The 16,838-nt window shown below is 33.4% G+C and overlaps 1 protein-coding gene across 2 annotated transcripts in view; it reads left to right on the top strand.

Moving 5' to 3' along the window:
• The window catches only part of LOC106104610 (tyrosine-protein phosphatase Lar), a 279,987-nt gene that overhangs the window by 222,351 nt on the left and 40,798 nt on the right, over positions 1–16,838 (top strand). For both annotated transcript variants that reach the window (XM_013284703.1, XM_013284704.1), the window contains exon 5: positions 239–418. In XM_013284703.1, the coding sequence (XP_013140157.1) occupies positions 239–418 (180 nt within the window). The remainder of the gene's footprint in view (positions 1–238; positions 419–16,838) is intronic.

The following is a 16,838-nucleotide window of genomic DNA, read 5'->3' on the forward strand; positions in this document are numbered from 1 at the left end:
CCACCTAAAGAAAGTTATATCAAATTTCTTAAGAATTATTGATATTTAACACATTTACTGCTGCACTCAAAGTTATAGTTGATTAAGCAGTCCCTTAGAGTTCTGTTATGCAACGACAGTAACGATCTCTCGTACAGACTAATTATAAGTGTGGCAAACTTGATTGCCATTATTTTTTATACGTAATGTCGTGAACTTGCCGACTTTGAAAGTGTTAAAAGACTATTTGTGTTTCCAGGCATGCAGTCAAGGTACCAGGTGTCGGGTATGGACGCAGCGGCGGGTCCAGGGGCGAACGGCGCCGTGCTACGTATTGAGCCAGTACGCGCTACTCGAGATGATGCCACCTATGAATGTATGGCAGAGAATGGTGTCGGTGATGCCGTTACTGCTATCGCTACACTCACTGTCTTTGAAGGTAAGTGACTTTCTGAGATTTGAAGTTAATACTGAATACTCCAACATATTTGACCCCTTTACATGACTGTTTACAGCTTTACAGCTGAAAAAAGAGTAAAAAAGTGTACAGTATATTCACAGTTATATGTATAGAAATATATGCTTTGTAAAAAATATAAATGTATACGTACACATCTTTGTACAAAAGCAACGTAGCGCCGCTACGCCGCGTCTACGAGCACGCGGCACGCGGCTACGAAACGAAAATATTAGAAAGATCCGATAGAAATACGTGACTTTCATGCCGAAGAGAATTGGTGAAGTTTCGCTCCACTACCGTTTTATGAACTTCCGATGTCGCTATTGTGAACCCCACTAGTATCAATATTAAATGCTAAGGCGTTTGAGAAAATCCAATCTCATAATGTTGTTTCAATGTTATCCTTGATCGGCACATGTTTTTAAACATATTTTTAGTGAAATCGAATTGTGGATAAGAATTTAACCAACTCGAATGGTATTAGATGACCAAGACTTCCTATCAAATATTCGTGATTAATTTATTTGTTAGAATACAACTTTGTTATTACACAGCTTAGCTTTTAACACAATTAGACTATTACAAATATATTACCGTACAGTTATAGTATGCACAATGACAAATTCTTATAAAACAAAACTCAAGCAATAAATCTAAAATGTTTAACAAATAATAAATATAGATGCATTTATAGCTTACGATTCAGCAACAAGTTGGGTAAAGTTTTTGTTGACGCTCACATATAATGCAGGACAAAGTTTGTCTTGTGTACATACTGTGTTATTTCATTCATATCATGCATCTCGGAAACTTTACTGTATACCGATAACTCGTAACTTTATTGTTTTAGGTATCTCTGTTTAAATTTTCAAAATGAACAGCCTTCGCTGTAAGATTGTCATTTCTAAGTTTTTTAAATGTTATTATTATCATAAGTCGAATTTTTACCATTAGTCTTGTTTCTTATTATAATAAAATTAAAATTAACTTCCTTTTCTAATAAGATTGGTTATACGGTAAACTGGTTCGAAGTTAACTTGTTTTCGTCGTAAAATTCAATGAATGGAGCGGGTATCCACAAACGAGGTCCGCTGCAGCGGGGGCGGGCAGTTACGACCCACGACCGCATAAAACAGGCCCAGCGCTGACACAATGATCCCGAAAATAACTCGACTAGTCGCCAAGACGTAAGCCTTTCAATAAATAAGTATTAAAGCTACGCTCCGAGGACGTACCATCGATAACGACCGTCTCTAAATTGCGACTGACGTTCTCAGACAAAATACAACGACAATTTCAGTTGTAAATGAGTTGAAATTATTACGTGATGTTCCCTCCCCTTGTCCGGTTAACGTACCGAAACGCCGACGATGGTAATTGACAACTAAATCGTGATAATTGTATCATATTTTAACTTGGTCACCGAGCACGATTAACTCCTTTGTGTATTTGCGAACATCACGGAGGGAGTAAAATTATTTTGTATTTTGGGAAATTAATGTGATCGTTGCTGTAAACAGTACCTTTATTAGGCTTTAAAATACTGCTTGATTACAACCTTATTTAATGTTATTTGACTATCGAATACAATGGATGATGTTATCTAATTCATCTAAACTTGTCATAGAAAATTTTTCCATGTTAAGGGAAATATGTTCTGACGTCAAATATCGACAAAACAATTTTGACCATTGCTGCCCGAAAAACAAAATGTTCTTTATTATACGTCGAACAATTCGCCGTAAAATTGTAAATTGAATAGCAGGTCAGTTGCCTACTCTTTCGGCTGTTACCGAGAAAGGAACTACAAGCCAGCGATTTCAATGTAATTGCAGAAAGTCACAAAAGAAGCTTCGCAAACGAAGTAGTACGTGATGTATCGTGAGTCATTGTTGTACCGAAAGGAAAGAAATAATCGCGGCCCCGAGCTACTGCCCTGTGGGAACTCGTTGCTTTTTAAATTTCTTTCTAATGAAACATTGTGATTTGATGTGAATTTTTTTCTGTTATTTATGATTTTTCTATTTTAAATGTAACTATTTTTGAAGGGAGTTTGCGGTTGGGTAATTAATAAAGTAGAAGAAAAAAATAATAAACTTCGTTTCCACTATGAAATTACAGAAGTCTTTTATAAATATTGAGTTTAAAATACATATCGTAGGAAATTATTCAATTATAAAAGCTAGTTCTCAACTTCGCCTTTTAAAGCTAAATTGCTTTGATAACTCAAGCTATGTAGGATTCAATTAATGTTTTTTTTCTTGCTTGTTCTATAATTTTTTAAATTACAAGTGTTATTATGTTGTTCTGGTGTAACTATTCCATGGTTAATGTTTTCCTTATCTATCGACCATTGAAATGAATTTTTAAAATCACTAATCGTAGTGTAAATGACAATAGCATAAATGTTTGGGGTACGGACTACCGATCTTGAGGTCGAATTCCGCCATTCGAAACTAGTAAACCATATCCTAGGACATGGTTTTTCTAGATTAATTGGTTAAAAGAAATATTAGTAAATTAACCAAAAATGTACTAATATTTTTTATTAAAAAATAAAGAAAAGAATGTTGTATTTCTTTCACTTGAAACATTTTCGCCGGTAGCAACGAAGACAAGTTCATGATTAACCGTTAAGGCTGTCCGTAAGTTTTGAAGCATTCGTTAGCGGTTTTAATTGGATCGGGCTGTGAGTTATGAAGTTTCACGAAGCCACCGCGGCGTTGTTCGTGCCGTCTGATGTTTTTATCAATCCGTTCTCGAAATACGGCACTCACTAAACGACTGACAATTACTACGTCATATAGACAAGCAATCTTACTTCTTACTTCTTACTAATATTATAAATGCGAAAGTTTAGATGGATGAATGGATGTTTGTTAGAGTTTATAGCCTAAACGGCTGAACGGATATTGATAAAATTTCGCATAGATGTAGAGGATAGTCTGGAACACATGGGCTACTCACTTTTGTTTTATTTTAATTCTACGCGGACGGAGTCGCGGCCGAAAGTTAGTTTTTAATAATTGTAGAATATCCTACGATATAAAAACTACGTAATAGATAATGAGGTAGTTGTAAAGAATGAAGGAATAAAAGTGTAGTTTGGTAATTTTATTGAAGATCGAAAGTAAGCAAATATGTCAGTGCTGAAACACACGTGTAAAAGTTGTCTCAGTTTTAAGAGAAGCAATACAAGGGTGACAGTATGCTTTTACATATTCAGTACTAGCTATTCCCGTGCGGCTTCGTCCGCATGAAATTATGAAAATTTTATATTATTGTTTGCGTTTGTCAAATTATCAATAGCAAATGTCAAAATGACATTTCATGATAACCCTCGGCAATCTTGCTTCCTTGATGTTGGCAGCATCTTATGGTCTCTTTCCCACATAAGGGTTTTTATCTAAAATATTTACCCCCTAAGTTTAATGACGTGAAAATATATAGCCTAAAGCGTGACGTAAGTCTAAGGATTTTTGTTAAATAAATAATTATTTAAAAATATGCTGTGATTGCTGACATCTTAGGCACAAAGAAGTGTATGTTTACGCTTTATTATATTAGTATAGATAGGAACCTCATATTTAAACGGGCGAAAAATAACCTAAAAAATTGTTATAAATTTAGGAGAGTATTAGTAGCATCAATTTCATCCCTTACTTTATTATCTGTTGGTAATCTCCGCAAGGCTATGAATTGGCGGCGGGATCCGCTTAACCTTTGCCAAGTTCAAGTTTTGATTGGGTGCGATGGCGTCAACTTGAGCTAATCCTGTTATCGGCCAAGTTATAATGACAATCGTCGGGCCATGCTAATGGACCGCATTTGATGCGTCGCGATTACTGGTTTGGAAACTTTTGGAATTGTAATGTAAACGTGCTTTCATTCTTTTCATGAGTTAGTAATTTTATCTTCTGTATTCAAATAATTTTCATCTGACGTGATGATCGAGGGAATGAGGTTTAGGAGAATTTAAATTAAAAGGAAATAACTGTATATTGAATTGGAAATATTACCAATTCAGCATTAAATATACAGCACACGTGTTACTTGTGACTACACCGGTTTGTTAGGATTAACCAGGACCCAAAGCGACGTTAATACCTATTTTAATTAATATCGGTCCCACTATCGACGCAGCCCAGACTACCGATACAAATCTTATTTATGTTATTGACACTTTAGCTTTATCTATAAATAGTTTATTTTAATCTTATATTTTATGATTCTATGTAACATGATGTTTACTGGTTAAATTTCAATTGCTATAACTACTCGTATATAAATATCTTAAGCATGTTTCAGTACAGAAATTTACTGTTTGCTTGACGTTTGTTTAAAAAAGGGCGCTTTTTAAACGCTCTACCCTCAACTTTGACTGAAGTAGCTGACATAGACTGGCATATTTTAGCCTACTTTTTTATCTTACATTGCGTAGACGAAGTCGCGAGCAACAGCTATTTGTAATTTAAATCGAATTACGCAATGAATTATTGGAATCAAATTTGTATTAAGATGAATGGACGCCGCACCCGGGGGGCGCACGAATAGATTGCTAATAGACATCATAACATATTGTATCCATAAACTATTCCACTATCGAGTAACCCATAAATCCTAATAACTGCGTATTAAAGTCACGTGCGCGATGTAATAGAGCCGCAGGAATCCGCCACCTGCCGCCTCCTTTAATCTGAATATAAATTATCCATAATTAAAGAGGACTCGGACACGGCGAGAATAAATGTGACCACTTGAAACAAGCGTCGAAATGTGCCCCGAGGTATAAGATATTATGAATCGTTATTGAGTTTTTAGTAAATAGCGTTGTCAATGTCAAGTATTTTTATGTCTGATATACAAAGAGAAATGCGGTGCAGTTTGTCGACATTTTTATTTGTGTCTTTATTAATGTCTTTTTCCTGTATGTAAATAAATAAATAAAATAAATTATTTATAAATAGACCGTTCATTTTAGAAACTTCAAGGAAATACTTTAAAGATTACCTGTAGTGAAAATATCATTAGCAAAGTAATGCGTCTTGACCTACAGATAAGTTGAATAAGACTTGTTATTTAGTGGTTGCAAGTTGTCTATTGATCTTTTGTTGTGTCTTGTGTCTTGTCTTTATTGAGAGATTGGTGAAGATTTTATAGCGCTTAGTAATTACACTTTTAATAATCAGATACGAAAATAATACGCTCGTAACTTATGCTTTACGACATTGTATCTCATTGAGTTCTTATAATCTGAGCTCAAGCGTTGCCATATTTTTTACGGAAACAAATGAAGAATGTTCCTAAATTTTGCGATTAGTGATACGTCGGAGACAATAAGAGATGGTGTTAAATTGTATTTTTTGTATAATAATGCGTTTTGTAAGTTAGACACGTGTTTGTAAGTTTTTCAGAATTAAAGAGTGATAGTTTTTACTATGATCTAAATTGAAACTCAATCTAACAATACTTGATCTACGTAAAATAAAGAATATTATATTTAACAATGCATTTAAAAAGAAATTCTTATCCGATAGGTTTCTCAAACTTTTTAAATATTCTTCCATAAAATGTTTAGTTTAAAACTCGTGTGTTTACAACAAAGCTGTATCAATACTTGTGTATGTATGTGTACGGAGCAGATATTCTTTGTGCCGCCAACAACCAACAAACTTATCGATCTCTCGAAGTACAAACTTGTTGAAAACTTGCAACTCTTAACATATTTTCTGTCACTATGCTCTATAGGGGATCTTTTTGTGTAAAATATGGATGGAAGTTCGGTTTTAAGCAAATGTTGCCCCCGCGACAGGCCACGTACGACAGTAATAAATTTATGTTGCCGATGCTTAGGGTGAATCCCAACTTTCTTAAGTTAATGGATGTTTTGTAGATAGTTCAATTCCGAAGTTTGTTTAAGGAATCTATAAAGTATATTTGGAAACTTTTTTATTTGATTTTTTACAAAGATATTGTTTTAAAACTGATGTATTAACGTTAATTAAGATTTCAGTTAAAGCATAAATTGAAAATTATAATAAACAAAAGAATATTTATGTCATTATATTAGGCTTAAAAGTTTATGGATGCGTTTGCTTGTAACAATTTTCTCTTCTGTAGACGTAACGTTTTATTCAGCTTGAAAAGAATCGATATCTTTTCTACCTTTTGCTTTAAATCCATACAGAAGTATCCATCAGTTTGAAGAATCTTTTTTCACACTAGTAACGTTTGTCCGAAGAATTGGAGCCTACAATAGGGAACAACGCATACACTTCAGACAGCTTTCAGATTTGTGTATTGTACAAATCTAGCTTTTGTGAAGAGGTTAGAAGGCAAGCTTCGCATTAAATGTTTTCATTTCAGTTGCTTTTAAATCTTTTCCTCTTTCATTCCTCGGTTCTTTTATATCTTTCAGACTAGTGATTGCATGTGCTATTTCTACTATGGATGATAAATCTTTCGGTTTTTTGCCTTTTCTTGAATAAATATTCGCGCAACTTTATTGTATCGTTGTTAATAAATATAATAATTTATGTTATCGTGCAACCTCCTACTATAGGAGTAAATTACGTATAGGTTCTGTGAATACGTGTTTGACAAACAAGGTGACTAGTTATATAATAAGATATTTAAATGATGGCATCCATGTTTTAATAATACTCATCTATACTAATATATTAAAACGTAAATACTCTCTACCTTGTGGCGTAGGATGTCAGCAATCACAGTATATTTTTGAATAATTTTCTTTAATAAAAAACCCTACACTTACGACACGCTTTACGTTATATATTTCACGCTTTTAAACTTAGGGGGTAAATAAATTGGAAAAAAACGATACCGTAAATTACAAGCTGCCAATATTAAGGAAGCAAGGTTTTTATACCTGTAGTTTTGGCATTTGCAATTGAGAATTTGACAAATGTATGCAATAACGTTTTTATAATTTCATGCGGATGAAGCCGCACGGGAATAGCTAGTTTCACAATTATAATAATGCAGATATCGTCTCAATTCAAGCCGTACCACCGACAGCCGACAGCCGACAGCCAGCGATAGAGTGCGGCTTGACATACGATGTAACTTAGTGCCAGCTGTTTACACGGGTCGCTTTGTGCCAATACTAATTAATGCACAAAGGGGTTTCGTGTGTATAATCCGATATTAAGCTGTTTACACATTACCGCAAACATTGGTGTGTTTGACTTGAATTCAATTATTAAATTAACACGAGGGTCCTACACTTACATCTTATAGCTTGTTGCTACGCGTCTTAGCATTACAATCGATTAGTGCTTGGTTTTTATGTCTTTCACAAAATAAATAGTTTTTTTGCAATTGTGACTTCTAAATCTTAGATTGTTTACAATCAGGTCGAAATACGTGGTCATTTAATGGTAATATATCTCATAAATAAATGTATCATTATATAAAAATAGAAGGGAATTATATAAATTGTCTGTGAACAAATGCGGACTGATATTTAAAACGCGGCATTACTTTCAATTTAGCGAAGCGAGCGACGTGATATCTCTGTTTATTTCTAGACACAGACAGACGTTATGATTAACGAGCATTGTGCTATCACGGTCCACGGTAAACGATATAAAGTATACTCTACAGTTGTCTTATGCTTTCGTAAATTGAATTTTAAATCACCCTGTGTTAGATGATTTAATACGAGGGAAGCACAGACCTGATATCCTAATCAGTCTTATAGTTTGAAGGCATACGCCTACTGCCAAAATAGTACTGTTGTAAACTTATTAACGAAATTTTATGAGATTTAGGGCCTGTCACACCACTGGCTTTTCAGATAAGATAATAAAATCCGATATTTCCATCGAATATTTTACAGGTTGGATTGACATCAGACAATTTACAAAAATTTGGTAGGACTGACACTTAGGACTTGTCCCACCAATTGTCTAATAACATTCGAACCTGTAAAATATGTGATGGAAATTTCGGGTTTTGTTACCTTCTCTGACAGTAAAATCATTTCTAAGCTATCTGAGGCTCTATCAGCCAGTGATGAGACAGGCCTTTAGTGTACTATGGTCCCGTTAAAGGCGCTGTAAAAATCTAATACAATTTTTATCGACAACATTACGAGTATTTCCTCGTAACGTTTTCTTCTCCTGTCTTCGATGTGCTTTTAAACTTAAAGGTAAAATGTCAAGAGTATTAAGTCCTCTACAAATAATCTCGTAGCATCCTACAAGTATTTCCTCTGAATTTCCTTACGGTAGTAAAATGTAATTTTAAAAGATTGCGCTTATTCCTTTGTACTGGTAATAATTAATTCTCAAAGGGATACCTAACTATGCAGCTGTGAAGTAGAGCTCTGTACTTATTAAATTTCATGTTAAATGAGCTTATATCGTAAATGTTTTGAAACTATTAATTTATCGCAAGTAACTGATTTTTATGTTAACAAAACTAACGATTTTTGTATTTATTTTTATATATTTTGATAATTGGAAATTGGATATCTGCCTGCTTAATGGTATTAAATATTAAAATGTAAAGGAAATCGACGTCTTCTCTGAAACAATTTCATTTGAAAAGAAAACATTTATAGTCATGACGCGGCACATCGGTAATTGAAAAAAAATCATTGTTAAAAATTGAGGAGAAAGGAGATTAAAAGAAAAAGATTTCTTCAACCTCGAGTGATATTTAAAGTAGGAAAGGGGAATGCGAAGAACCGATCCAATCCAATATTCATTAAAGATCGTTTAAAAATACAAGACGGAAATTGCTAAAAGGGTTATCCCGCTTTAAATGTCATTCAAGGTTAAATAGTGCGATGGAAATTGTCCCTCTCGATGTAGACTCGAATCTTACATCAGTTTCCATTTTAAATTATACTTATTTGAAAACAAAAAGAATTTTTATTTTACGAGTGACTTAAACATGTACAAATGTACTCGTTAAATAAGCATTCAAAATATGTTTTTTATTTTAACAGGTTGGAGTACAACTTTAAAATGTATTTTGGATTAAAGTAGGGTTTTTACTAAAGGTAAGATCTGTAAAATGTCATGACTAGTAGAATCCTTATGTAATTGGAAATTGTTTGTTGTTTTATCTGTTCGCAATGGGTGGACGAAGCGTAATGTCATTTCACAACAGTTAAATTAAGGCGTGTTCCGACTTCTGCGTTTATTAAGTGAATTTTGTACAACACATCACCCAAGATGTTCAGAGCAAAAAGAGATGGATACTGCCCACTACGATTTTTTATTTGCTATTAAAAAGATATTGTAAAAAACAGAGACGTGAACGATATAATTTTCAGTTATTTACTGTAAACTAGCTTTCGCCCGCGACTTCGTCTGCGAGGGATTAACAAAAACGTGAGTAGCCTATGTGTTCTTCCAGACTAAAATCTACGTCAATGCCAAATTTCACTGAGATCCGTTCAGCTGTAGGCTATAAATTCTGACATCTATTCTATATAATATTAGTTAATATTAGTAAGATATTTAAATTAGATTCATAATAAAAGTTGTATCGGTTTATGTAAAAGTTTTTGTTTTTTTTGGCTGCCGCGCTGTCGGTAACAAGTTAAACTCAAGATCCCATAAAGTAAGAAAGGATATTTAGTATAAATTTTTTCAATATTAGAAATTAATATTCACATTTTTATTTATATGAATTAAAACCATAGTAACAATGTTTACACGAATTAACTAATTTTTTCGTCTGAAATTCCATAATGTTTTGCGAATGAAATAACAAGTTTTGTAGACGTCAGTCACGCACTTTTTGTAAGTCATTGAAAAGTCTCAACTGGTTTTTGATCACATTTCCTAACTCGACGCACAACCGCAAAGCTCGTAGAAGTAAAATGAAATAACTCGAACTGGAGAAACGAAGTCAAACCACATCACGTACTTTCCACGTTATTCGCTACTTTTAATGTTACCTAATTTTATTTATTTACGTTACACGCGTGTGTCCCGCGCCAACACTTGATTTCAAATGTCCTTTGTTTGAACCACGAGTAAAGATTTTTTTAATCTATTTGGTTTAACATCTCAGTGTCTTCCCCCTACACTCAGACTGTCTACTCTCAGACACTCAGACACTCCACTATTAAACGTAACCTATTAACTCTGAGTGTTTGTAGAGTGGAGTAATGTAATGATAACTTTAAAATACCCATAATTTCTTTTAACGTTGTGTTTTCAATTTAATAAAATGTAACTCAGGCACTCCGGGCTAAGGAAAAGAATTGTTCTTTATAAACACAATACCGCCTCACCTCCAACCTATTCTTTTCCTTGAAAAACGTTAAGAAGAAAATTAAATACGCCTGGGAAATCATAATGAAACAATGTGACATGCATGTCTCAGCTGTTTTATTCAGTTAACGAATACTTTAGATGGAACGGAAACATTGTAAAGGTTACCTCGTAATATAAAATATCGGATGATACTAGAATTTTACGTACCAGACCCCGTATGTAAGATGTAAGGTAATGGGTAAGCTTGTTTGTATATACGAGGTCGCTTTCAAGACGAGGTACCATACCCCATCTACCGTCAGTTTAGCTCGTTATATTGTAATCAAATGTAAACATCTTCGTTTGACGCAGATATGTATTCGATTCAATCTATTTTTGTTGACGTTCTCAGTTTTCATTGAGTTTATCTATATTTTTTTTGTTTTCGGTCATCATGTAAAGTGTCCTATAAGGTCGTAATATGTAAAAAATGTTCTAAAAAGGTCCTAAATCCATATGAGTGTAAATTTTTTAGTAAATGTTAATCTTATTAAAGAAATGAATCAAGATAAAAATCGTGTCAATATAAAGTGGAGTGGGCCTTCATTAACTGGAAAAAACAAGCTTATTGGAAGGGCGCTAAAGCGTACTTGAACCGGCTTTTGAGCCTTTGCGGTGGCGAGAGTGCTTGATTCTGTTTTGAGATGAATCAAGATACTAGATTGACTGAGCCCACAATACACAATTAGTGTTTCTTCTTAAGGAAACTTCAGTCGACAGTGTTCTATACAAAGGTCGCATAAGGTTTTAGGAATCAAGGTATGATCGGGAAAAATGATAGAAGTTAGACTAGAGATATATAATGGAAAATAAAAGAGTAAACTGTAAATACGTATCTATTTTCTTTAAGCTTTCGCAACCAATTATTACAATTAAAAAAAAATTACAATACGAATTCCAGGTTTTTATGACGTTTTTTTATATCGTTAAGGAAATATACCTAGTTCCTAGCTTACGTTCCTGATTTTAAGTATCCTGCCTTGCATAGTACGCACTTGAGTTTTTCTTTAACCAAGGAGTGGCCGCGGAAGTTTCAACAACCAGTTCATTACGGACCCAATTCACTTTTAGTTCCGACTTGAATACACCTTCAAATGGATTGAACAACTTTTTCTATAGCCACTAAATGATTACGTAGTTTATTAGAGTTTTACTGAATTTTAAAGTTTTTTTATTGTTTTATTTTCATTCTATGATTTAACATTTTTAATAAAGTTTGATGTAATATAGCATTATAGCGGATGTTTAATCGATTTGTATGTATTTTTCTTTAATCTCCAACAATGAATTGCAATGATGTTTTTACTGGGTAAAGCCCATATTTGTTCATCCGTCAAGTCTCTTTGAATTCGACTGTGGCCCTACCGAAACTTTACCTTTTCGATTCCTTTCACAGAAAATAAAACTTAAGTGAACTCTTTCTGATAATTTACAACTTGAACATCAATTTATATTAGACTAGCTTTTAACCGCGACTTTCTCGGCACAGGGTATCTAAAAAAATAGCAAGTAACTGATTGGCTTGTTCCAGGCTATGTTTTATATTTGAGATAGATAGTCCTTTCCGAACATCTATCCTTTCATAATCAGTATGAATACTATAGAAGCATAACATGCCTTGTTACTAAGTCGTAAAACTTGTCTATTCATGTTTTAAATGTTTAACACTAAAATAAACGTGTTCAGATGAAATTACCGCGCCGGAATAACAGCACAACACTAGATCATTGATATAGACGTCTCATCCCTATGACAGCTGTCAATGTCATTAAGAAGAAAAAAAGATAACCGTGCCAATTCTGACGGGAATCGATAGACTGTGTCGAAGAAAATTTACGTTGATATTAATATATTATTGTCTAAAAATAGTAATACATATTTCTTTGTATGATTTGATTTTGCTATTTTGGGTAAAATAAGCGAACCGTCTTAATTAAATTCAATTCATTGACATTCACAATAACAAACTAAAGGTCTCTCCGTAAATAATATTCATGAATACTTAATTTAATTTCGCGAAAGCAACCTTTTGTTAATGCTTTTGGTGCGTTATTAAAATTAAAAATGTTCATTTAGATTTTAGGCTGAAAGAGTTGTCTTAAAAGGTCTAATAAATCGTGTCAAGTTAAATAAATGTAAAGAGAGAATTCTTTATAGAAATGTGAATAATAACCGGATACGATAAGACGAGTTAATTGCTTACTCAGATACGCTTTTTGGTTACTACATGTTAGTGTGGTTTTATTGCAGCGAGTACACAGAGATTACGAATTTCCATTTCATTCCCAAGCACACCTCTTGACATTTCTAAATCGCTTGTCAGTTTGAGTTCAACTTATTTATGAGTATATATTTCAGCAATCTAGACGATACAAGAATTTTACTGCATAAGAATGTTTAAGTCATGTACTTGTAACAATATATGAGTCCATCTACTGCATTGTCGATGCCTCTCGTGGGTAATGAATACAAGTGTCTCTTTGCGAATGTTCCGACAGAAAACCTTGTTACCTTGCTACTTTGAATTTTCCTTAGAAAAAGGAAATACTTTGAGAAGCGTATCTTTTTTCCACGCTCAGAAAATGTTTTTAAACGAGCTTCTTCTCCTGTATTTTTATTTGAAACTATAATTATGTAAAACTCAACGAGTTGATAATTTGGGGCCTTCGAGATTTTTCGTTATTTAGCTTTTATTCAATTTCTTTTTAATGTCGGTTAGTATCAATTTTACTGAAGTAGCAAATAGGATATTGTCAGGTGAAAGTTGATTTTTAATTAGATTACTAGCTGTTCCCATGCGACTTCATCCGCATGAAATTGTAAAAAATATATTTCATTGTTCACATGCGTCTAATTATCAATTGCAAATGTCAAACTGACATGACATATCAAACCTTGGCAATCTTGTATCCTTCATGTTGGTAGCAACTTATGGTCTCTTTCCCACATTAGGGATATTATCCAAAATATTTACACCCTAAGTTTAATGGCGTGAAAATATATAACCTATAGCGTGACATAATTGTAGGGCTCTTTATTAAAGAATGAATTATTCAAAAATATGCTGTAATTGCTGACATCTTAGGCAACAAAGAAGTGTGTGTTTACGCTTTATTATAATATTATAGATTAGACCTTCGTAGTGAAAATGGAATCATGCAGTATAGGGTTATGCCCTTAGAGCTTCTTTACTTAGATTCACAGCGTTAATTAAGTATTTTCGTCGTGCACTTAGCGCAGTGTTGCAATAAAAAGTCGTCGCAACGTATGTCATTTAGTCTAGATTCGAGCAGCAAGCACAACAGAAGACCACGCCGGCATCTTGTTCTGCGATTAAAACGCTCACTAGAGGGCGCCTCTCGTATGTTAATATATAAGTTAATTATGCATTTCGTGTGCGTCAAATAAGCTCGGTTTCGCTCCCGGAATCCCGGAGATTGCGTCCCGTATTACTCTCGGAATGGCCGTGCCGCAGCGAATTCGCTTTGTTTAACGCCGTATTAACATTCTTAATAATCAAGATTTTAATACCTTATGCATACTTTGTTGACGTCTTTAAGTGAAATTACATTTTTATTGCGTATGCTGTAACTGAATGAGTCATCTGTTTACGGTTGAAGAATATAATAAATTCAGATAATTTATTATTTTCTCTTCGTAATGTTAAGTAACATTTTGTCTCTCTGTACTTTATTTATTAAATCTTGTGATCGATTTAAAAGTTTAGCCATTGAACTCCGCAATCATCGAATTACTAAGTCTCATAGTAAAATCGACAACAATAACTCACTCATGTTTCCCAAATTTCAATGCAAACAATCTTGTATGAATCTGTACCAATATTGAATACATTTTAAATGTTCAATTAAACAGCATATACGTGTTGCAATCTAAATAAATAGTTAAATCAGGACAGGGCGCTTATGTCGGCTTGAATCGTTTTCCCGCTGCACAAAGTACTAAAACAAATTTACAGCCGCCTGTACTTTAGTAAATTGCTGCTTGTAATTTAGTAATTTATACGCCGTAGTCGAATACCGACTGCGTTATTCTGCAATAAAGTACGCTCTTGTAACGTCAGGGGAAAAAGTTAGTCATATGCTTTTGATAGTTATGTAGGTATGAAATTTATAAAATAATACGACGCGACAAGACTTTAACAAGATGAAGCATTTTGAAGTATAAGTTACTAGCTTTTATCGCGACTTCGTCCGCGTTAAAATAAAAAAAACTGTAGTATATGTGTATTAATAAACTATACTCTACGTCTGTGCCAAATTTCGTTGAGATCTGTTCCACCGTTTAGGCTACAAACTCTAACAAACATGTATCCATCCATTTAAATTTTGCCATTTGTAAACAAAAGTAGCCTAAGTGTTCTTCCAGATTATGTAGACACATACAAAATTTCATCAAAATCCGTTCAGCAATTTAGGCTACAAACATCAATCCATCCATCTAAACTTTCACATTTATAATGTTAGTATGAAGTATAATTTACAATAGAAGAAGAATATTGGTCATTATACTCGTACTAACAAGCATATAAGAAAGCATAACAATGACTCTTATATCGCTATAAAATGGGGAAACACCCGCAACCATTTCTCAGTATACTTGAGTTTCAGAGCACGTGTTACTGCGACGTCTTACACTAAGTTGACGAGAGCCACAAATTGCTCTTCACGTGTCAACGTTGTTGAGATTGGGTATGTCCATGTTATGTCCATCTCGTCTTTAGAACAATTTTTTACTTGCCTAATGCTTGTATAATAAAAGAAAAAACAATACAGATTTTATATATGATTTTTAAAAAAAGAGTTTTATGAGTCAGTGTTATCTACTCTAATGTTTTAAGATAGACTTGTATGTTTATACTAAATTTAATCATATACCACTAGACCGATTTAAAAAAAAATATTTCATCATTACATTGTTATGTTGTCCCTAAGTGATTCTGGATACATTATAAATAAATTAAAAGAAGTCCCTTTTTAAAGTTCCCTTTAAGTGTTGAAAAATAAATTAAAAGAAGTCCCTTTACTAAATTACTAATGGTCTACGGAAGTTTTTTTAGTTTACTAATCTTATCCTTTTTCTGACAACTCACATCTCTATATAACAAGACATTTTAAATTTAACAAACATCGTAAATTCTTAAATATCCAAGAAGATAATAACATTGTTAAGTCTTGACTTAAAAGCGTCTCGTCGGGTAACGCCACTGATCCGTCACAATTCTCGTAATGTACGGCGTCTTGTTCCGCGATTAAATGCCTCCCAAGTTGGCGCGTAACTTGATGAAAGTTAATTATGCATTTCATATGTGTAAAGTGAGCTTCTATACACAATTACTGGAATTTACCACACAGTGGAATACAACATTAATTAGATCTGATTCTGAATTTAATTTTATTTAACAGGTTAATAAACAAAATGTTATAAAATTTTTGGAAAGCATTTCTTCCTTTAGCTCTATTCCTAAATTGTAACAGAAGCATTTCTCTATGATTTAATAAATATGTAATCCATATTAGTCCAATAGCTATAGTATCTTTCACTTCTCATATTTCTGTCTGTCTCTCTCTCTCTCTCTCTCTCTCTCTCTCTCTCTCTCTCTCTCTCTCTCTCTCTCTCCATTTATACTGATGTTATAAAGAGGAATGATATGTATTTTTGTATGTATTGTAATAACTCAAAAACTGGGCTGATAATACAAATCATCACCATTAAAAAGCCACTTTATCAGTGAGTAACAAAGCCATTTTTTTATTCCACACGGACAAAGTCGCGAGCAAATGCATGTCTTTAAATAAATCACAATTTGTAAGAATATTTCGCCGTTTAAAACCACGGTAACAAAAGAACTTTGTGTATATTGATACTGAGATACGTGTATATTCTTCTAGATTATTTGTGTTGCGGAAATACGAAATATAATACGATATTATAACAATGTAACAAACAACACCCACATGTAACACAAATCTACGTCTTGAAGCAGCAAATGAGAAATGTCTCGAATATAACACCCTCCGAAAATGTTGACTACGCCCTCACTTGACTCGCGAAACTCATGTAACGATATCATGTTCTAATTT

The sequence above is a fragment of the Papilio polytes genome, unplaced genomic scaffold (genome assembly GCF_000836215.1).
Source record: "Papilio polytes unplaced genomic scaffold, Ppol_1.0 DF823510.1, whole genome shotgun sequence".
Taxonomy (NCBI): Eukaryota; Metazoa; Arthropoda; class Insecta; order Lepidoptera; family Papilionidae; genus Papilio; species Papilio polytes.